We start from the raw sequence: 22,845 nt of genomic DNA on the forward strand, positions 1-22,845 counted from the left end.
ATATTTTTCTCCCTGGTTTTCATTTGTCTTTTGATTTATGTATGTTATTTTTATCCTACAAAAGATTTTTCTCTATTTTTTGGTAATTTTCAGTCTTTTGTTGTATTTGGGTTTTGAGTTGTAGTTAGAAAGGCTTTCCCTGCATCCTGGTAACAAAGAAGTTAACACATGTTTTCTACCCTGGAAAGGTTTCATTTTTTAGATTTAGACATATGATCCATTTAGAGTTTATTTTAGTAATGGTGTGTTTGTTGGCTGATTAAATATGTGTTCCCTGAATACCTGAAAGAATCAAAATTCAAGAAAAGGGCCTGAACAAATTAATAGAGACACATTAGTGGCTCCCAGGGGGTAGAGAAGGGAGAAATGTTGAGTAACTACTAATGGGTATAAAGTTTCTTCTGGAGATGATGAAAATGTTCTGGAATCACATAGCGGTGATGGTTATACAACCTTGTGAAAATACTAAAATCCACTGAATGTGCTTCAAAATGGTGACTCTTATGGTATGTGAATTATACTTCAATTAAAGAGGAAAGGCCTGAAGGAAGCTATAGGAAAAGATAAGGAAATAAAGGAGAGGAAAGCACACCAAGGAGAAAAAAATACATAGTGTGTACCTATCCAAAAAGCTAATACACACTTTTGCTTTAGTAAAAGAAAACACCTGCGCATCAAAGCACAGACTGTTAGTTATTCTAAGGTTTTATTTTCTATCTACCTGTTTGGAAACAAATCTCTGAATCATTATGGGAAGCTGTAAGTTATTGAGTTATCAAATCACGGTCTTAGATATCAGGTATGTTAGAGTAGATTCTCATTAGAAAATTGCATTTCACAAAACAGTTTATAAATTTCCCTCAAATTTGACCTTATTCTCATTATCAATTATATTGAGCTAAAATAAACTATATTTAAAATAAAATATACCATTATAAGTTGTACTAATACTATAATGTTCAGCATATATATCTAAATTACACACACATCTATATATGCCAGAATAAGAAACACAAAATCTTGAGACATGTAAATCTTATATGAATGGCTTTGATCAATCTAGAAAGATACATTTGTTTTAAATAACTTATTTCTGACTGAGAGAGTAATTTTCTCATCGTAGAAAATGTAGAGGGATCCAGTAAAATACAAAGAAGAAAATGGAATTCATCTATAAATTCATTGATTATCCAAGATAGTCAGTTTTAATATTCTGGAATATATCCTTCAGTGTTGTGTGTGTGTGTACATGTGTGTATATGGACATGTGTGTAGAATTTTCCTGTGGTTGAGATCATAGTGTAGCAAGAGTTTATTATCCTGCTTTCTCCTAATATTACATTACAAACACTTCCCATGCCATTATTTTTTTTCATTAATGTAACTATAAATGACTACATAATATCAGTATCTGGAGAATTTACTTAAGTCCCCAATTAGTAGGCCCTGAAAAAAGAGGAATGAACATATTTACAAATAATCTTTACATTTCAGATTACTTCCTTCAGCAATATCTTTAGAAGTGGAAATACTGAATCAAAAGCATGAACATTTTTAAGGCTCTTGATAGATACTGGCAAATAGCTTTTGAGAAAGGCTGTGCCCATCTGCACTCCTCTTAGCAGTCTACTTGAGCATACACCAAAAAGAAGCCATTGAGAGTCTTCTCAGATCTGGGAAAAGAGCATTAACTTCCAGGCCAGGTTACTGTTTCTTGTAATAAGAGCATTACAAAATTTTCATAATAATAACTGTACAGTCCTTCATTCTGATGACTTTTACTATTGGTCATTATGACCAACACCACCCCAAGATTTGTTTTCAGCAAGCAATTTTTTTTTTCTAGCTGGGTGTATTGGTAAAACTTAGAGTTAGTTAATAAGAATCTTTGCTACAAAGTGAAATAATTACCAAAAATGTGTGAGCTGGTGGAGGGGGCAAATGCTTCAAAAACCGTAATCAGCACAGACAAGATTTAAGATGCTTCATTCTACCAGCGAGACCTCTGTGTGTAGAGTTTAACTTGAAAATCAATTTGCTGCCAGGAAGTTTGCACATTTGGGGCTTACAACTTAACAGCTGATTATAAAAAGTTAAACACCTTTTGGCTTTGTGACAAAGAAATATAAATGGCAATTTGAATACAAAAACCAATCCTTTCCTTAAATCTTTGTATTTGTGGAACAGTGGTTATTTTAAAAATGAATTGTTCAACTACATAGACTATGATCATTCCTGTAAAAGGAAAAGCAACAATTACATATCATTACATATACGTTCTTTTTTTTTTTTTCTTAATTTTATTTTGTCGATATACAATGTGGTTGATTATTGTGGCCCTTTACCGAAACTCCCCTCCCTCCTCCCTCTCCCCCCTCCCACCCAACAATGTCCTTTCTGTTTGCTTGTTGTTTCAACTTCAAGGAATTGTAGTTGTTATGTCTTCTTCCCCCCCCCCCGATTTTTTAGTGTGTGTGTGTGTGAATTTATATATTTAGTTTTAGCTCCCACCAATAAGTGAGAACATGTGGTATTTCTCTTTCTGTGCCTGACTTGTTTCACTTAATATAATTCTCTCAAGGTCCACCCATGTTGTTGCAAATGGCAGTATTTCATTCGTTTTTATAGCTGAGTAGTATTCCATTGTGTAGATATACCACATTTTCCGGATCCACTCATCTGATGATGGACATTTGGGCTGGTTCCAACTCTTGGCTATTGTAAAGAGTGCTGCAATGAACATTGGGGAACAGGTATACCTTTGACTTGATGATTTCCATTCCTCTGGGTATATTCCCAGCAGTGGGATAGCTGGGTCATATGGCAGATCTATCTGCAATTGTTTGAGGAACCTCCATACCATTTTCCATAGAGGCTGCACCATTTTGCAGTCCCACCAACAATGTATGAGAGTTCCTTTTTCTCTGCAACCTCGCCAGCATTTATCGTTCAGAGTCTTTTGGATTTTGGCCATCCTAACTGGGGTGAGATGGTATCTCAGTGTAGTTTTGATTTGCATTTCCCGGATGCTGAGTGATGTTGAGCATTTTTTCATATGTCTGTTGGCCATTTGTATATCTTCCTTAGAGAAATGCCTACTTAGCTCTTTTGCCCATTTTTTAATTGGGTTGCTTGTTTTTTTCTTGTAAAGTTGTTTGAGTTCCTTGTATGTTCTGGATATTAATCCTTTGTCAGATGTATATTTTGCAAATATTTTCTCTCACTCTGTTGGTTGTCTTTTAACTCTGTTAATTGTTTCTTTTGCTGTGCAGAAGCTTTTTAGTTTGATATAATCCCATTTGTTTATTTTTCCTTTGGTTGCCTGTGCTTTTGGGGTCATATTCATGAAGTCTGTGTCCAGTCCTATTTCCTGAAGTGTGTCTCCTATGTTTTCTTGAAGAAGTTTTATTGTTTCAGGGTGTATATTTAATTCTTTAATCCATTTTGAGTTGAGTTTAGTGTATGGTGAAAGGTATGGGTCTAGTTTCATTCTCCTGCATATTGACACCCAGTTCTCCCAGCACCATTTGCTAAAGAGGCAGTCTCTTCCCCAGTGTATAGGCTTGGTGCCTTTGTCAAAGATCAGATGGCTGTAGGTGTGTGGGTTGATTTCTGGATTCTCTATTCTATTCCACTGGTCAGTGTGTCTGTTTTTATGCCAGTACCATATTGTTTTGGTTGTCATAGCTTTGTAGTATAGTTTAAAGTCAGGTAGTGTTATGCCTCCAGCATTATTTTTTTTGCTCATCATTGCTTTGGCTATGCGTGGTCTTTTGTTATTCCATATAAATGTCTGGATAGTTCTTTCCATTTCTGAGAAAAATGTCTTTGGAATTTTGATGGGGATTGCATTGAATTTGTATATCACTTTGGGTAGTATGGACATTTTCACTATGTTGATTCTTCCAATCCAAGAGCATGGGATATCTTTCCATCTTCTTGTATCCTCTCTAATTTCTCTCAGTAGTGGTTTGTAGTTTTCATTATAGAGATTTTTCACATCCTTGGTTAACTCAATTCCTAAGTATTTTATTTTTTTGGTGGCTATTGTAAATGGGCAGGCTTTCTTGATTTCTCGTTCTGCATGTTCACTATTGGAGAATAGAAATGCTACTGATTTTTGTGTGTTGATTTTGTATTCTGCTACTGTGCTGAAATCATTTATCACCTCCAAGAGTTTTTTTGTAGAGGCTTTAGGCTGTTCAATATATAGGATCATGTCATCTGCAAACAGGGACAGTTTGACTTCATCTTTTCCAATCTGGATGCCCTTTATTTCCTTCTCTGATTGCTCTGGCTAGTACTTCCAACACTATGTTGAATAGGAGTGGTGAGAGTGGGCATCCTTGCCTAGTTCCTGTTCTTAAAGGAAAAGCTTTCAGCTTTTCCCCATTCAGGATGATATTGGCAGTGGGTTTATCATATATGGCTTTGATTATGTTCAGATAATTTCTGTCTATACCTAACTTATAGAGAGTCTTTGTCATGAATGAGTGCTGAATTTTATCAAATGCTTTTTCAGCATCTATAGAGATGATCATATGGTCCTTGTGTTTGATTTTATTAATATGGTGTATCACATTTATTGATTTGCATATGTTGAACCAACCTTGCATCCCTGGGATGAATCCCACTTGATCGTGGTGAATAATTTTACGTATGTGTTGCTGTATTCTGTTTGCTAGTATTTTAGTGAGGATTTTTGCATCTATATTCATCAAGGATATCGGCCTGTAGTTTTCTTTTTTGGTTATATCTTTACCTGGTTTTGGTATCAGGATGATGTTTGCTTCACAGAATGAGTTTGGGAGATTTGCGTCCGTTTCAATCTTTTGGAATAGTTTGTAAAGAATTGGTGTCAATTCCTCTTTGAATGTTTGGTAAAATTCTGCTGTGAATCCATCTGGTCCTGGGCTTTTCTTTGTTGGGAGCCGTCTGATAACAGCTTCAATCTCCTTTATTGTTATTGGTCTGTTCAGATTTTCTGCATCTTCAAGGCTCAGTTTTGGGAGCTTGTGTGTGTCCAGAAATTTATCCATTTCCTCCAGATTTTCAAATTTGTTGGCGTATAGTTGTTTATAGTAGTCTCGAATGATTCCTTGTATTTCAGATGAATCAGTTGTAATATCACCTTTTTCATTTCTAATTTTTGTTATTTGAGTCTTCTCTCTTCTTTTTTTTGTTAGCCATGCTAATGGTTTGTCAATTTTATTTATCTTTTCAAAAAACCAACTTTTTGATTCATTGATCTTTTGTATTGTTTTTTGGGTTCCAATTTCATTCAGTTCTGCTCTGATCTTAATGATTTCTTTCCGTCTGCTAACTTTAGGATTGGATTGTTCTTGTTTTTCTAGATCTTTAAGGTGAAGTGTTAGGTTGTTCACTTGCCATCTTTCCATTCCTCTGAGGTGAGCATTTGATGCAATAAATTTCCCCCTCAATACTGCTTTTGCAGTATCCCACAGGTTTTGGTATGATGTATCATTATTTTCATTAGTTTCAATAAATTTTTTGATTTCCTGCTTGATTTCTTCTTGGGCCCATATGTCATTAAGTACAATGCTGTTTAATTTCCATCTGTTTGTATAGTTTCCAGAATTTCGTTTGTTATTGATTTCTAGTTTTAATCCATTGTGGTCTGAGAAAATACATGGGATAATTCCAGTTTTTTTGAATTTATTGAGACTTGATTTGTGACCTAATATGTGATCTATCCTGGAGAATGATCCATGTGCTGATGAGAAGAATGAATATTCTGAGGTTGTTGGATGGAATGTTCTGTAGATATCTGCCAAGTCCAGTTGGTCTAGAGTATTGTTTAGATCTTGTGTTTCTCTGCTGATTCTTTGCCTAGATGATCTGTCCAATATTGACAATGGGGTGTTCAGGTCCCCTGCTATAATGGTATTAGTGTCTATTTCCTTCTTTAGGTCTAATAGAGTTTGTTATATAAATCTGGCTGCTCCAACATTGGGTGCATACATATTTATGATTGTTATGTCTTCTTGATGGATCAGTCCTTTTATCATTATGTAGAGTCCCTCATTGTCTCTTTTTAAGGTTTTTAGTTTAAAGTCTACTTTGTCAGATATAAGAATAGCTACTCCAGCTCGTTTTTCTTTTCTGTTTGCATGGTAAATCTTTTTCCATCCTTTCACTCTTAGTCTATGTGAGTGTTTATGGGTGAGGTGGGTCTCTTGAAGGCAGCATATAGTTGGGTCCTCCTTTTTAATCCAGTCAGCCAGTCTGTGTCTTTTGATTGGAGAATTTAAGCCTTTTACATTAAGAGTTGTTATTGAAAAGTGTTGATTTATTCCTAGCATTTTATTGGTTGTTTGGTGTCTTAGGTGTCTTTTGTTCCTTGCTTTCTGATTTACTGTTTGTTTTCTGTGTTTGTTGGTTCCTTAGGTTGTAGATAGCCTTTTTGTTTGTTTGTTTTCTCTTCATAAATGCAATTTTTATTATACTAGTGGGTTTAGATTTTTCTTGGGTTTTTATGGCAGTGGTAGTTATTTTTCAGGAACCAAACCCAGTACTCCCTTGAGAATCTCTTGTAAGGGTGGTCGTGTGGTGGGGAACTCCCACAGTTTTTGTTTGTTTGAGAAATATACTATTTGCCCTTCATTTCGGAAGGATAGCCTTGCAGGGTAGAGTATTCTTGGCTGACAATCTCTGTCTTTTAGTATTTTGAATATATCATCCCATTCCTTTCCGGCTTTTAGGGTTTGTGATGAAAAGTCTGATGTTAGCCTGATTGGGGATCCCTTATAGGTGATTGGATGCTTCTCTCTTGCAGCTTTTAAGATTCTCTCTTTGTCTTTGAGTTTTGCCAATTTGACTATAACAGGTCTCGGAGAAGACCTTTTTGGGTTGAATACGTTTGGAGATCGTTGAGCTTCCTGGATCTGAAGATCTGTGATTTTTCCTATACCTGGGAAGTTTTCTGCCACTATTTTGCTGAATATGTTTTCAATGCAATCTCCTTTTTCCTCCCCTTCTGGAATACCCATGACTTGGATATTTGAGCGCTTAAGGTTGTCTGATATCTCTCTCAGATTTTCTTCAATGCCTTTGATTCTTTTTTCTTTTTTCTTTTTTTTTTTTTTGTCTGCTTGTGTTATTTCAAACAGCCCATCTTCAAGTTCAGAGGTTCTCTCTTCAACTTCCACAAGCCTGCTGGTTAAACTGTCCGTTGTGTTTTTTATTTCGCTGAATAACTTCTTCAGTTCGGCAAGTTCTGCTACACTTTTTTTCAGGGCATTGATTTCCTTGTACATTTCCTCTTTCTGATCCTTTATAGTTTTCCTCGTTTCATCATGATGTCTAGCTGAGTTTTCTTGTATCTCATTCAGTTTCCTTAGAATTATCACTCGAAATTCCTTGTCAGTCATTTCAAGGGCTTCTTGTTCTATAGGATCTAGAGCTTGAGATTTATTATCTTTGGGTGGTGTACTTTCTTGATTTTTCGTATTTCTGGTATCTTTTCTTTGATGTTTATTCATTGTGGCAGGGGGTTTCACAGTCCACAGGTTTGACACTATTGACTGACTAAGATGTTGCTGTGGTTGCCAATTTGGTATGGCTACCTCAGTGACTACTCAGTTGGCCACTAGTGCATTGCGTGTGTGGTTGCCTCAGGTCTTGGGCCTCTCTGGGGAGCCACCTCTCTGGTCAGCTAGGACTCTGCCAGGCTGCTGGGTGACGGCGCGGTACTGCAGGGTGTCGCTCCTGCCGCTGCCACTTCATCCGCTGCTGCCGCTGACGCCGCTGACGCCACTGCCGCCGACACCACTGCCACCGGCTCCACTGCTGCCGGCTCCACTGCCACCGCTTCCCCTGCTCCTGCCGCTACCGCTGGTGCCGCTTCCCCGCTTCTACCGCTGGCGCTGCTACCGCCGGTACCGCTTACACCACTGCCGCTACCGCCGGCTCCTCCGCTGCTGCCACTGCCGCAGGTTCCTCCGCTGCTACCGCTGCCACTGCTACCACTGCCACCGCTACCACTGGCGCCACTGCTACCGCTGCCACCGCTACCACTGGCACCTCTTCGCCGCTGCCACTGCTGCCACTGCTGTCGAGGGTGCCGCTGCCGCTGCTGCCGCTGCCGCCGGCTCCTCTGCTCACACTCTTGGGCGGCTGCACACTTTGGTCCACTCTACTCGTCCAGAAACTGTTATAGTAGCTTGAAGGTCATGAAATCTCCTTGTTCAAAAGTTTTTTGTAGTGTTTAGTATCTGGTCACCCTTCCCTCCTTTTCTTTCCTTTCTCGTGAAAGATGGACTCCATGTTTATTTGTCCCCACCAAGATATATTCCATATGAATGAAGAGTTCAATGTAAAAATGAAACCATAAAGGGATTCATATGTTGTTTCGATGAGCAAATAGATGGGTTAGGATTAGTTCATGTGAAACACTTCAGGCTTGCCGGAAAGCATAGGATGCACAGACACCCGGAGGGACCTAGGCTGGAGGGAGGAGCCCTTGGAAGCTCACAAGTGTCATTACATATACATTCTTAAATAGAAAAATCCAGAAGTTTCTCCAGACTCAATAAAAATTCTTGATATGAAGTTGAGCTGACACACAGGTGGGCATTTCTTTAATAATTTAATTTTAGTTTACAGTGAGCATGTACTAATTTTAAAATCAGGAAAAATAATAAAATAGTTACTGTGATCTTCTAGAGACTCAAGACATAGTTCACTATGATCTGAATTTAAAAGCATCCAATTTAGATCAATTCATTTTTATGACTTGATGGGGACAGGCAGCCATTTGGTCTCCACAGATACCTCAGAGCAATCCAGGGTGCACATATCTGTCTAAAAACAGCCCACAGTGATCTGCCTGAAAGGTCCAACCATGCCACTGATCCAAGGAGGTGTAGGAGGAAGATCCCCAGAATTCAGAGAAGACTTTTCCCTGGACAAACACTACATCATTCCACATCCTTCCCAGCCAAGAGCCACCAAGCCTTTCTTAAGAAGCATTACGGCCTCCAGGTTTACCAGCCTCAAACATGCCACAAATTGTGTAGAGAAAGAGAAATGTGAAAAATATTGTGAAGAATGGAATAGAGGGTCTGAGCTGATAAAGTTTCTTCTTGTTGTTGTTACTATCATTTAATAAGTCAATTTAAAACTCTAACACTGTAGATAATTATCATCTATATATGCTTTTGTTATCATTTGAAATACATTTTGGGAAAACGTCGTAACTTAGTGAAAAAATAAAAGATAGACTCTGTATTTGTTACTTGGAAATATGTTTTCCACTAAAGTAGGACCTGAAGGTGAGTGAATTTCTATTTTACAATCACTCCACAAACCTTTCCATTTTTGCTTGAAAATCTTTAAGATTTACTTGGAATGCAAATTAAATATATATCTTTACTATTCATTTGAAGCTTGCAAATTAAATGTTGGTAATTGATCATTGATAATTAAAGAAAATAATTGTGAGTTTAGAAGTATGCAGAGTGCTGGGAAAAAAGAATAATTTAATCATGCCCCCTTGCCTGCCTGTCTGGTTGGGGGTGGTGTGGCACATTCTTCGTAAGCAAATTGTGTGTCCGGGGGTAGAGTTAATGTGCATGCGGGGTGCCGCAACTTGGCTGGCGTCTGCCTCAGGCGTCCACCTGCATGGCCATGGTCTCGAACCTATGGCTTCCAAGGACCTTTTTGTGGGTTACCTAGCTCATAGCCCTGCGTGTGAGGGGTCTGGTGACCCGGCCTGAAGTGTGAGGGGTCTGGGGACCCAGCCTGGCATGTGAAGGATTTGTGACCCAGTCTGTGAATGGGCTTGAGGGGTCTGTGAGTACCAGACCCAGCCCTAGCTCAACAATTGGCCCAGTTGGCAGGATTATAGGCAGGTAAAAGAGCTCGACACAGAGCATATCAGAAGGAATAATTAATCAGCATTACCTAAGCATTCATCTGAAATTAGTTTTTCATTGCACAAACAAGAATAGTCATCTTATTAAGTTGGCTTGGAAGGACTGTGAGCCAAAAGGTCAAAAATCTCATGTTGAGTCATCCTAACCTAGCACTTGACTCTTCCTTTTCAAACTATTTATTTTTAAAGCTTCTGTGAAGAAAACACTGTTTCTGAACTTTTGTAACCTGCTGGACAGCCTCTGAGGCAGCTGCCTGAAGCAAATGGTTGGCTCAAAAGCCTCGTGGTGCAGACTGTGTCAGATCCTTTCCTCTCTGGCTGTGACAGCACAGCTTCAGACAACAAACAACGGGAATGCACAGCAGAGGTAGTTTGCTTAGGTACTCAAAAATGGAAGAGCATTTTTTTTTTTTTTATCACTGTCTTACCAAAGCTGAATGATTCTGGAAAAACAAAGTCATCGTGAAGTGCTAATAACCCTGAATGGAGAGCAGTCAGGGAAGCAGAGAAATGCTTTACAAAGTCCAAACACCCCCAGGGGATCGAACTAAACAAACAAACACAAAGAATGCGTTCCTGATAGCACATGCAGGTGGTTCAGGGAGACTAAAGGTGTCCCCACGTGGGGACATCAGCACCCCAGCTCTAGAGGACAGAGGGGCTTCTGTGATGTGACCCCCTCACAACACCAGGCCCTCGGCATGAGCCTCTGGAGAAGGAGGGGCCCGGCAGCAGCCCATGATTTTTCCCAGAAGGAAGCCAACCAAAAGAAGAGAGAAGAGAACTCCTTATTCTTCTCCCCAAAGGCATTTTTTAAAATGTCAGATGGAAGAACTTGCAGTTCTCACATGTGTGATGAAAGCAAAGAACTGTCTGCTGTGAGAAGAGAACGCGGGGTCATCCACACACAGGGACAACTCTATTTCAAATAGAAGCCACTCTTAGAACAGACTTCAAGTTTAAAAGAAATTGTTTGAAACATCCTTGTTCTTGCAGAGATCACGTGCAAGTGGCTGAGGTTTCAGTCTCTGATAGTAGACTGCCTATGTTCTGATCCCTGTTCCTCAGCATACTGCCTGTGTTTCCCAACACAAGTGACAACCTCTCTGCCTCGGTTTCCCCATCTTTGACATAGAGACAATGAGAGTATCTCTTTCTCATAGGGTGGTTGAAAGGATTAATATGGGGTGTTTAGTCAAGTGCCTATGCTAAATACTAAATATTGGTTTAGTGTGAATACTAAACCGATGTTAGCTTTATCATTATATACAACAGGCTATGTGTTGTAGCCACTATATCTCCTATGATTCAGGCCACTGGACCCCACCCAAACCACAAGCAAGATGCCAGGCCAACCAAGAATGAGACAGGCTCTGGAGCAAAGATCCCTTGATCACAGAGGATAAGAGACAGAGTCTCTTTCAGGTCTTCCCCCAACTCAAAATCTAGCAAGAATGTCCAGGGAGGGCGTGGAATTCTTCAAGCCCACAGGGTGATGCCTGGAGAAGTCAAAGCAGCCAGCAGCCTCCTGGGACTGCGGTAAGCATGCTAGCAGGACCAAAGGGAGACGGGTCATTGCCTTGATTCAAAGGAAATGGCCAGTACGGTCAGACACACGGGGATGAATCTATAGGAAGGCAGTGCTTATAAGGAGAGTAACTGTTCTCTCTCCAACCTTGTCTCTAGTGCTTGAGATTGCTCTAAAGAGGAACAAAACTTCTTATGCCACAGAGCTAAGGCCCATTGATCAAATTCATATTAAAATGTTTTTTAAGTTTTGTTTGTTTTTGAGGGGGTGGACATTGTTTCTGGAAAACAGCTGAAAAATACAGTGGGATGAGAGAGGTGTTCAAAAGAGAGAGACTAGTGTCACCAACCCTGCTTATTTATACCCAGCAAAAAAACCAAAAAAAAAAATTAAAGTGCCCCTTCCAATATGAATATTCCAAAATGAATATCAAAAGAGGAAAGGCCCATATTTCAAATTACAAATAATGAGTATTTTGCAGTTAATTTCCTTTTTACCTTCCTTGCTCCCTAAAAACTGGTTAAGATTTCTCTCTCCCTACAGCTTTACTGAAATGCTTATAAATTTCCTTTGCTTTGCCACAGATATTTTGCTTCCGAAGCATAATTTCACTGGCTGGTCTTCCATCCAAATGTCAAATAACTTTTTAGTTTTATGACTTGAGTGCTTAAGACATAACTTAGTGCCACTAACAATCCAAGTGCATGCCATCCAAAATTCTTATAGATGAGAAAAATATAGGTCCAAGAAAATTGATTAATATCAGAATTTTGCAAAGTAGAAATGTGGATCAACTAAAAATAGTTTAGAAACAGCTGAACAGCCCTGAAATGTCAGCTTAAGATCTGGACTAAACTGGTTTCTTTGGAATCATCTCTAAGATTTGATAAAATAACAGAAGTTGTGCTGTCAAAGTCAATCCACTCAGAGATACTGGCCATGACCCACTATTAGTAATGTGAACTGTGATGGGAAGTGATGCACCCCAGTACTTTTGGCTTCAGAGACTACCTGATGCTTCAAGTCTACCTTTGTTGAGCCTAGAAAATTACTGTATTATGTGGCTTTCCAAGGTCTTGTTGAGCCTGTGATTTTATAAGCCTTTATATCACATACCTACTTGCTTTTGCTCTGAGTCACCTCATTTTTCCTACCTTTGCTCAAGTAGCTTAATGAGTTTTAACTTAGGAAACTATAGTGAATTCCAAAAATCTTAACATATTTCAGATTTGCTGCTAGAATATATATGCTACTTACCTTTATTAGTTTCAGAGTGAAAAGTACAGGATCATGGGCCTATATAAGTACATGGTTCCCATTTTCAAAGCTCACATGTTCTTTGCCTGACTGGGATTGTTTGTGGCTTTATGTTCTCACTACTTTGCTGGATGTCAATGATACATCTGATAAAGAACTTTTAGCAAAAATGTCAAAGGATTGTGTAAAATCCATGCTCACTAAAACTCCAAAACAGAGCAGCAACTTTCATTTAGATGACTGACAGCCAAAATCAGTCAAACCAAGAAATTCTTCAAATAGAAACATGACTGAAGCATCTCTCTTACCATTCTGAATGAGGGTTTGTGACCGTGTGAACCTTCCATGAACAGCTGTCATGTGAAGTGGACTTTTGCCATCTTTACTCTAAAAAAAAGAGAAAGAAAGAAACAATGGAGGTGCTCATGAACCAGTGACATCAATCTGAAACATCCCATGGACGTCACTGACAATGCCCTGAAAACACCAATTTAATTTTTTTTAAGTATGATCAACAATTACAAGAGGCAAAGATCATTTTGAAAGAAAGAGACAAAATGGATATGACTTTTCAAGTTACTGCATAACATCACATTTTAAAGAAGCTTAGAGAAACAATCATCCAAAGCATTTTTTCCTCTCCTGAGATATACTGACAAAGGAGGTTTCCTTCAAGGTATGTTTTTTTCAACTTTTATCTATAGTTCACACACACAAAAAACAGATGAGGTGTTAATTTGCATGGTCCTGTTGGACCTAAAGTTGACTAAACTGCTGTAAATCACGGCAACTCTCAAAACTCACCCGGAACCTTCCATCATTCCCTACATTACATTTCCATAGAAAAACAACACTTTTATTTGTTCCAAAAGAGAATCTCTTGCTTCACTTAACTCATTAGAAATCACAGGATTAAGGCATGCAACTGTTTAGCAACTTGTCATTTTAATGATCAGATGGAAATGTGCAGAATTTATACATCTCTTATTATTTGTGATATAAATTATGAAACTTCCTGGCATACATTAAATCAAAACATGGAAAATGTACAGAATCTATATATTGATCATCATTGTGCCAAATACCAAAGTCCTACATATTTAATTTAGAAATAGTCATTTATAGAAGTTCTTCTGAAAATAGTCAGGCCCCCCAAAAATCATTACTATTACTTTAGACCAAAAGTATCCCCAATAGAGAGAATTGTATTTTCATTCAAATACTGTGTTTTTTTAAAAAAAAAAAAACTATGTAACACTGATTTTTCTATGTTCCAGGAGGAACATTTTTCTAAGGTTAAAAATATGAGGTTTCAAAAATGCATGTTCAATTTTATGATGAAACCCAAATATTTGTGCTTCAAAATGACTCTTTGTTTTAGAAATTCCACACTGGAAAACAATCATTTAAATAAGTATTTCTTAGAGTAGACCAAAGATTACCTACATCTGAATCACCCAGGGTTCTTATTGGAAATATGAATTCTGTGCCCTAACTCAGACCTGTTGAATTGGAATTGGGGTAAGAAGGTTCCCATTTATAACTTGCACAACACACAAAATTCAAGAGCCATTGCTTTAGACTGCGAACTAAAATAGTTTATAAAACCACAAAGTTTTAGCAGAAGATTTTTAACTATATCCTGTAAGTCTATTCCTCAGAAAGAAGGAAAAAAGTTATACATAGTCTATGCCATGGGAAAATTTAATCAAAGCAGTAACTGCATCTTGATTGAAAAACATATAGTTAAAGGTTCTCGGGTAGATGGGAAAAAAATAGAAATAGTAGGATCCTCTCACCATCTTATGTGATCATAACATGAATCAGAAAAGACTGAGAAAGGAGGATGAAAGCAAGCTTGAAGGTTTCCTAGAAATAATATTTTTAGAGAAAAAAGATATCTCAATCAAGAGAACGAGGAGATGTCATCATCACTGACCACAGACAGACAGTGGGAGAGAGTTTCTAAAAGTCATCTGACTCTAGAGCTTGGTCTTGGCTGTCAGAACTGCAGACAGTTCAAAGGACTGAAAAGCCTGGGAACCATTCTGGAATAAGGGTTTAAAACATACCTTTCCAATAAAAAAGTGATGACAGTCCCAGACTTAAGGAGAGAGAAGGCAGAAATTACAGAGTTGACATTAACTTGTCCCTAGGTGGTGCTATTTCTTTAAATTTTGCTCGAGTGTTTACTCTTAAATTTAATATAAAAATATAAGTAATTATGATGTCATTAAATATATATAAAGTTATGAATACTCCAGTGTTTAGAAAATATCTTCATAAATATTTAACCAAGCATTTTCCATGCCTAGAAGAGCTTACAGGCTTTACCAAGCAGTAACCACCAACTTGGTGGTTGCTATCTAAGTTGTAGGCAGAGAGCCAAAGCAGAAGTGAATGGGGTTTCTATAGTGTACAGAGTGCAAAGCTGGCCCCATTTCAGGGATAACAAACCACACCCTTCTTCTCTTATGCTTGTGGCTCTGGTAAAGGGACAAATAAATAGAGATGAACGAAGTTAGGTAAAAAGCAAAGGACAGGTATATGGGGTCAGTGGTAATGTTTGCTTCAATTCTGTCCTTGAAGATCTTTGGCTGAGTTCATCTACCACTGAGTCCAGCCTGTAGCTGATTTTGTTTTTGTCATAATGATATAGGTGGCAGGAAAGGTGGGAACAGGAAGCATTAAGAGAATCATGGCAGCAATTTGGGGGCAGTTTTGACTACATGGTGTGGGTGTAAAAGGGAGCTCATTATTTCAAAAAGCCAACACAGCTCAAAAGGATAATACTTTTTATTTAGACTTTAAAAGTTAGAACTCAGAATAAGGATCTTACTGAGGTTCATTATCTGTCAGAGAAATTTTCCACCTGGGAGTCTTGGCTGTTGCTGCCGCTCCTTGAACTTCAGACAAGGATAAAACATTCCTTGCAGTTTCAAAGGAGAGGATATGTTCAATTCTTCCATTTATTCAATGATTTGCTTTTATAAAAACTTTTCTTAATTTCTAAATTCCTTCCAGTTTTCTAGATACATTTTCCCATTAGATTTAGGGGGTTGACATTTTTGTTATTAAAGCTCTTATATTAATTTAGGCACTGCCAAGCCCTAAGTCACTAAGAATATTTTATGACAAACAGGAGGATTAAGAATATTTTATGACACATCTGAGTACTCTTTCAGGGCAGAACTCAACATTGCCCAAGGAAGATTAATCCTTAAACTGAACTGAGTGTTTCCATTTTCTGGACCACCATTCTCCTCAGAAATCCATTCATTCTTTTCTTCCATTCCTAACACCTTCTTTCCTCAACCTCCAACATCCCACAAGCCTTTCCTAAACTTATAGACACTGTTACTCCCTGGGGACTTGAAAGCATTATGTTCCTTGCGGCATGATGCCCCTGGAGTGACATAAATCAGTGGTCCTACTGAAGGCAACAAAGCCTCTGTGGATAACACGAAGGCCAGCCAGGGGTGAGGGGTGTCAAATATAGTCAGAAACCCAATAAGCTTCCTAATTCAGTGGAAGAGCCACCTACAATGCAGCCACGCATCGCTTATCAACAGGCATACATTCTGAGAAAATCGTCATGAGGTGATTTTGTCATTGTGTGAACATCATAGCGTGTACTTACACAAACCTAGAGGGTAGAGCCTACTACACACCGAGACTACAGGGTGTGTAGTGGGAGCCTATGGCTCCTAGGCTACAAACCTGTACAGCATGTTACTGTACTGAACACTGTAGGCAACTGTAGCCCAAGGGCAAGTATTTGTGTGTCTAAACAGACATAAATATAGCAAAGGTACAGTGAAAATACAGTGTAAAAGATTAAAAATGGTACACCTGTAAAGGGCACTTACCATCAATGGTGCTTACAGGACTGGAAGTTGCTCTGGGCAAGTCAGTGAGTGAGTGGTGAGTGAATGTGCAGGCCTAGAGCATTACCGTGTGCTACCGTAGACTTGATAACACTGTACACTTAGGCTACGCTAAATTTAGGTTTTAAAAGTGATTGCACTGCAATGTTACAACATGTTACTAGAGAATAGAAACTAGCTACAATGTTACTAGAGAATAGGAATTTTTCAGCTCTATTACAGTCTTATGGGACCACTATTGTACATGTGGTCTGTCCTTGACCAAAATGTCATTAGGAGGCTCATGATTGTACTGATTTGAAAATGCCACAACAGTTCAATTTGTTTTCTTTTGTTTTGTTTCAAATGGTTCTAAAGGCCAGGGATGGTATGTGGCTAGCTCAGTCATTCATTCTTCTCCTTCCTCACTTTCTCTCCAAAGTTCCAAGTGCCATGTCCTTATCACTGCTTACTCTTGCCTATTCTGGTTTTCACCTTCAACTTCTGCAGTACAACCCATTCTAGAATTTGGTCCTGGTACATGCAAAGAAGGGAACCAGTCCACTTTTTCAGACATGTGATGGGCTTCGGCTCCAGTATCTTAGAGCTAAATGATCTCAGGGCCCATGGACAGAAAAGAATTCAGACCATGGGCAGCTAAATGTTAGTGACAAGGAGGTAGGCATCCTGGCAATGGTAATCTCTGAGTCTACCTGCCTAAGTCATATCCAGCATGACTATGTGTACAGTGCCATTATTGCTTACTTGTAGTGCTTGCAAAAAGAGTCTTGAGATGCTGCAGAAATTACAATGTGGTCTGTGACAGAGATGAAAAATCTTTTTATGCCTTCTTATGCTCTTGCTATTTGCAAATTACAAGTGAACCTTATGGAGATTATTTTATAAAGTATTGTATCTTTATTATTTTATCACAATTAGACTAATTTTACAAAGTCAAAGACAGGGCCATGGTCAATCTAAGCAAAATGAGGGGACTGCAAAATGTGTGCAGAACACATAACCTCCTCCTCTTTCCACCAATCTCGTAATTGCTCATGAAGACATCACTTTTGGTATTTTGTTAGAATAGAGGAAAACAAAGTAAATATGTGGGTATGTGAACTGGCTGCATTTCAATATGCTGTTTCCCTAAAACTTTGGAAAATCTAAACAAATTGTCTTGCAATCTACAAACACAATCAAAATCCAAGGAGCACTATGGTAGGGAGAGATAACAACTTTAATTAGAAAGATACTTCCAGAGTCAGAAAGGGTGGCTTTACAAAAATATTAGATGATCCGTGCATCCAGAGAGCATCTGGAGCAACCAAGGAGGACTCAAAGGGAATCAGAAGTCAGAGGACGTGGTAGGGAAATGGAGGAAGAAGGCTAGATTTGATTCAAAGTACCACTTGCACAGATTAGGTAATACATAAATGCAAGTCTCAGATTTTTTAAATGGCATTTCTTTTGTTCTATTTATGATGAGCAGACCATAGGAAAATATAAATATTAAAATTAAGTAACTATGCTTCCTTTGTGGGAGGGAAGAGAAGACTGCCATAAACCAGTATACCGCAGAGGTGAAGTCCCTTATCCAATCTGAACTGACCACTAGCCAGTAAACTGGAAGAAGCAGGCAGATGTGCCAGACAGTGGCCTTCTGGCCTCGGGCATCAGGTACACTGGGAACATCAGTGGCATGTTTTACAGAGGTAATGGAAAATGTCAGACACCCCTGTGAATTCATTAAGTGGAAGTTGGTGAAGAGACCTACTTTACTTAACTTCAATAATTCTCCTTCCTTTGGAGGATTTACAGGATGTCCCTCAGACACCAGGATGGCAGGACAGATGTCCACAGTCTTGGGGACATTGATGGTTTGGCCACCAGTGGGCTTCCTGCCCCCTTGACACCATCCTCTGCAACTTCAACCCCACAGGAAGACTCTTTCCCCACCATAGGCTACAATTCCTTGGTCTCTTCAATGCCCCTAAAGACCTTCATCTTACCTACTCTAGGGACCTTGGAAGGGTTCCACTTACAAGAGCTGGAACTCGGAAACTCTTCAGTTATCCTACTTTTTCATTTCTGCCTGCTTCCCACCTTCATGAGGACACTACACTCGCTTCATTTCCTTCCTATCTTCTCTACCTCTTCTTTCTTCATCCCTTTCTCTGGCTCTTCCTCCTTATCCTAATGGTAAAGTGCTACTCGAGTCCTCCCTGCCCTTCTCTACTCATGTGGTTATGAACTCTCTCCTTGGGCGATCTCATCCTTTTCTCCTATTTTCAACCATCACCTTTATGTGAATGGGGCAACCTAAACTTTTCCTTCTGTTCTGTACTGCTCTTTCATGCTAGAGTCTCACATTTTCCACTGTTGGGTTTCTCAGACTGGCTGTACCAAAGACTCAAAATCAGCTTCTCAAAAACTAAACTCAGTTTTACCTCCTAGGCCTGCTCTTCCTCCTGACATCCCTCTTAATGAGTATTAATAATAGTTGTAGGGACCCAAATGCCCCAAGAGATCACACCCCATCACATAAGCCCTTCTCGGCCACACCCCACCATGGCGCTGGTTGCCCTTCTCTTCCGTATTCTCCTTCCCGCCGGCGCGAATCACCCACCAATCAGCTCACCCCAAGCCCCATGCGGTATGCTAAGTAGGGATTGTATTTTAAGCCAATCAGCTTTCCCCTTAAAGCCCTATATATGTGTGTGTGTGCTGCCTAATAAACGGGCTCTCTCCGGTGGATCGTCAACTGGTGTCGACTCTTCCTTTCAATAGTATTCATTTATTGAGTGCTTACCATGTGGCCGACACTGTTCTATGAAATTTATGTGCAGTAACTCCATTTAATCCTCACAACAGTTCCATGAAGAAGATCCTATTATTTCCCTAATTTGACAGATAAACAATCTGAGGCGCACACAGCAGTTGTTTGTGATTATTACATAGTTACTGAAAGTCAAGGCTAGGACTGAACTCTAGTCTGGAGCCCCAGAACTGAACCCCTAACCACTATGCTGTACTACTTCCCTTCAGCGGATCTCAGTCCTGATGCTCATTTTCAACTCCACATCTCTTGTCCTGCTCAGTCCTATGGATTTTCTTTCTGCAAAGCCTCCCCCTTTTAGCTGGCTCCTCTCTGTATCCCTGTCCTCATTACCTAGGTCAGTTTGATTGTCCTCCAGTTACCCTCTAGTCATCCCCTCTCTAGGTCCACTACACCAGATTTTCATTTTTCCAAAATGAAAATGGCTTTTTGTTCTTCTTCTGGCTATAAAAATTATTCATGCCCATTGTATCACAATTAGAGATAAAAACAAATATATGATAAAGAAATTAAAAACCCGAATCATAATTTTGTCTCTTTGCAGTGATAATTATGTTAGCATATCAGTACATACTCCAGATATTTCTCTCTCTTTCTATCTATATATACAGACACATAACTTTTTAAGATTAAAAATGGAATCGTGTTATTTATTGCATTTTATTTTTTTCATTGATAACACTGGGTATTATAATTCTTTTTGATATTTTTCAACCTTAAAGGCAAATATGTATTTTTGCATTAGTTTGCATTTTTCTAATTTCTAGTGATAATGATTATTTTTTCACAGACTTAATGGATATTGTATTCTCTCTCTTGTGATTTGCTTTTGTGTATATTTTCTAGTAGGTTATCAGACTTTTTCTTATTGATTTGTATGAGCTCTTTATATATTAAGCATTAAATTTTCATTTATCAGGCACATTGCAAAAAATTTCCCTGAGTTCTTCCTATTTTAATTTTGTTTATGTTAGAGTTTGTGTTGTTTTTTTTTTTTTTTTAATTTTGGTCATAAAAATTTGATCAAATTTTTATGTAGTTATATATACAATTTTTTTCCTTTATTTTTCCTTCCCTTGGTGTTGTTTCAAATGCTCAGGTCTGATCATATGACCTCTATACTAATTACTGGCCCCACAGATTAGAGAAACCCAAACTCCTCAACCAGTAGATGAGCCCTCTTTCTTGGTGGTATTACATCTCAGCTTATTTCTGGTTCTTGTCTTTCATACAATTTATACTCTACTCAATCACAATAAATTGCTGTTCTGAAAATGTGTCCCTCTTTCACCACTTTTAGAAATAATGAGAAAAAACATAAAGATTTTGATAGTGAATAGAGAAGGTCATTAAACTAGATTGATATTCTTGAAATTAAAACTTGGAAATCATAACTTCTCAAAATCAGAGACAGAATACATTAGGACCTTGCTTCAGGATTCCTGTGTGCTTGGAGGAAGGGAATCTGAGGATGAGTGAAAGGCCTCCTGCTGCAGGTCAGTACGTTCGGCTACAGTCTACATGCGGCTAAGTGATCTAAGTAATGTAACCTGGATCATGAACACTGCTTGCATAGCTTCCCCTTGGTTAGCCATTGCAGCAAGCTGCCTAATTACCTAAGGTTTCCCCAGAGCTCTTCCTATCCACAACTCCACACCCTTTGCCCATTCTGTCCTCTGTCTTGAAATGCCCTCTCTCAAGTTATCTCTATCAGTCTCAACTGATATCAAAACCAACCTCCGTTTCTGATCCCCAAGCAAGAAGCAAAGCTTTATTACTCTCTCGGGCCACTCACCACATTCTCTCTTGCCTCATGATTATCTGAGTTCAGGTTATCTCCTTATCCTATTGCAAAATTCCCTGAGGGCAGAGATCATATCTCATCTTGGAGTACTCCTCCAGCGCCAAACAGAGGGCACCAGGTAGTCCTTAGTAAATTTGCTGAATAAGGAATGATCGCTAGGACCAGGTCAATGCTACATTGCTGAAACCAGTACCTGGGGTTTGCATTAGGAAGGTATTTGAGAAACTCCTTGGAGGGCCATGCTGGGAATGGAAACAGGCCTACAGCCATTAATTAGGCCTTCCTTTGAATCGTCAGCAGCTCTGCCCTATCAGTTCAACATTCACCTCAGCATTAGAATCAGCTGAGGCAATGTCTTTGCCACCCAGTATCCGCCCTGGAGCATTCACTAAGCTACCGAGGACACACAGCTGGAGCCTGAGTGCCTTCCAGCTGGCACCACCATGCCTGGAGAAACAACACATCTATTTCCAAGGCACCCCCAGCCAGGATAAGGCTGTGGGGGCCAACGTGCTCAAAGTTACCATTCACTAAAACGTGGTTTAATTAACAGCAGTTGGTTTTGCTTGAACAAGGACTCAATGCAAAAATATTTAACACTGAGAGCAATGAAGAGTGTCATACCTGAATGTTAACATCTGCCCCATTGTTCACTAACAACTCAAGACACAAAGCACCATGAGTGGAGGCAGCAGCGAAATGCAAAGGGGTGAACCCGTTGTTGTTGGGCTGGTTCACGTTAGCACCGTAGTCAATGAGCTCGTTAACCACAGCATCCTGTCCGTTGTAGCAGGCGATGTGAAGCGCTGTATTTCCATACACGTTGATCTCGTCAATCTGCAAAGGAGTCCAACACAGGGCTTTGCAAATCACTGGAGCCAATTTACTCCATTTTCCACCAAACACCTAATGGCTGTGGCTAGAGAAAGGAAGTATCCATTGTCAACTTCATTATTCAGAACTTACTCTCCCCCCAGCACAGTCACCCTGCGAAGGCCTGCCTCCCCGAGGTACGGATCAGCAAAAAGTGAATGTGACAGAAAGTGAGCCAGGGTGGAAGAGTTAGAGGTTTCTAATGTCTAATGTGGGCAGAGGTATTTCGGGGATAGGGAAGGGATACAGGGTGATAGGCAAAGCTGCCTTCAAAACACCAGAAGAGAAGGGAGTCAGGGGACCATGAGAAAAGCCCCAAACTCACAAGTCGGGGCACAGTGAACGTAAAGAGAAGGGTGGGAGGTGGGCAGGGGAGCCTAAACACAGAAGTAGGCTTAGAACCCACTCTGGGCTTTGCTCTGGTGTCTGACACCTCACCAGGCCACATTCGAGTAGCAGAGCAGTGGCGCTGCCCTGAGACATGTGCAGTCCATGGCTCCCTAATGCTTTCCAAGACCTGCCCCGGGTGCTAGGTTTCACCATCAAGGTCTCAGTACTGCATCTTGGTTTTCTTCTCCTCCAGGGATGATGTTGCAGAGCCTCACCGCTCCTGTTCTGCTAGTTGAAGGAGAACGGGGACAGGCCGACCTCTCCAGCTCAACTTTAGACACTTCTGCAGTTTGTCCCCTGCCACCCATTCATTCATTTCTGCTGTCAGCCATAACTTAAAAGGCTAGTTTCTGAAGGTGGGATAGGAACCTGAGCCAGTCTTTAAAGAAAGCC

At 39.5% G+C, this 22,845-nt stretch overlaps 1 protein-coding gene across 1 annotated transcript in view; it reads right to left on the bottom strand.

The window, feature by feature from the left end:
* The window catches only part of ANKRD44 (ankyrin repeat domain 44), a 188,123-nt gene that overhangs the window by 92,165 nt on the left and 73,113 nt on the right, over positions 1–22,845 (bottom strand). The window contains exons 8-9 of the mRNA XM_063086180.1: positions 21,814–22,026; positions 12,989–13,067 (exon numbers count right to left, since the gene is read on the bottom strand). Of these exons, the coding sequence (XP_062942250.1) occupies positions 12,989–13,067; positions 21,814–22,026 (292 nt within the window). The remainder of the gene's footprint in view (positions 1–12,988; positions 13,068–21,813; positions 22,027–22,845) is intronic.

Source organism: Cynocephalus volans, chromosome 1, assembly GCF_027409185.1.
Source record: "Cynocephalus volans isolate mCynVol1 chromosome 1, mCynVol1.pri, whole genome shotgun sequence".
Taxonomy (NCBI): Eukaryota; Metazoa; Chordata; class Mammalia; order Dermoptera; family Cynocephalidae; genus Cynocephalus; species Cynocephalus volans.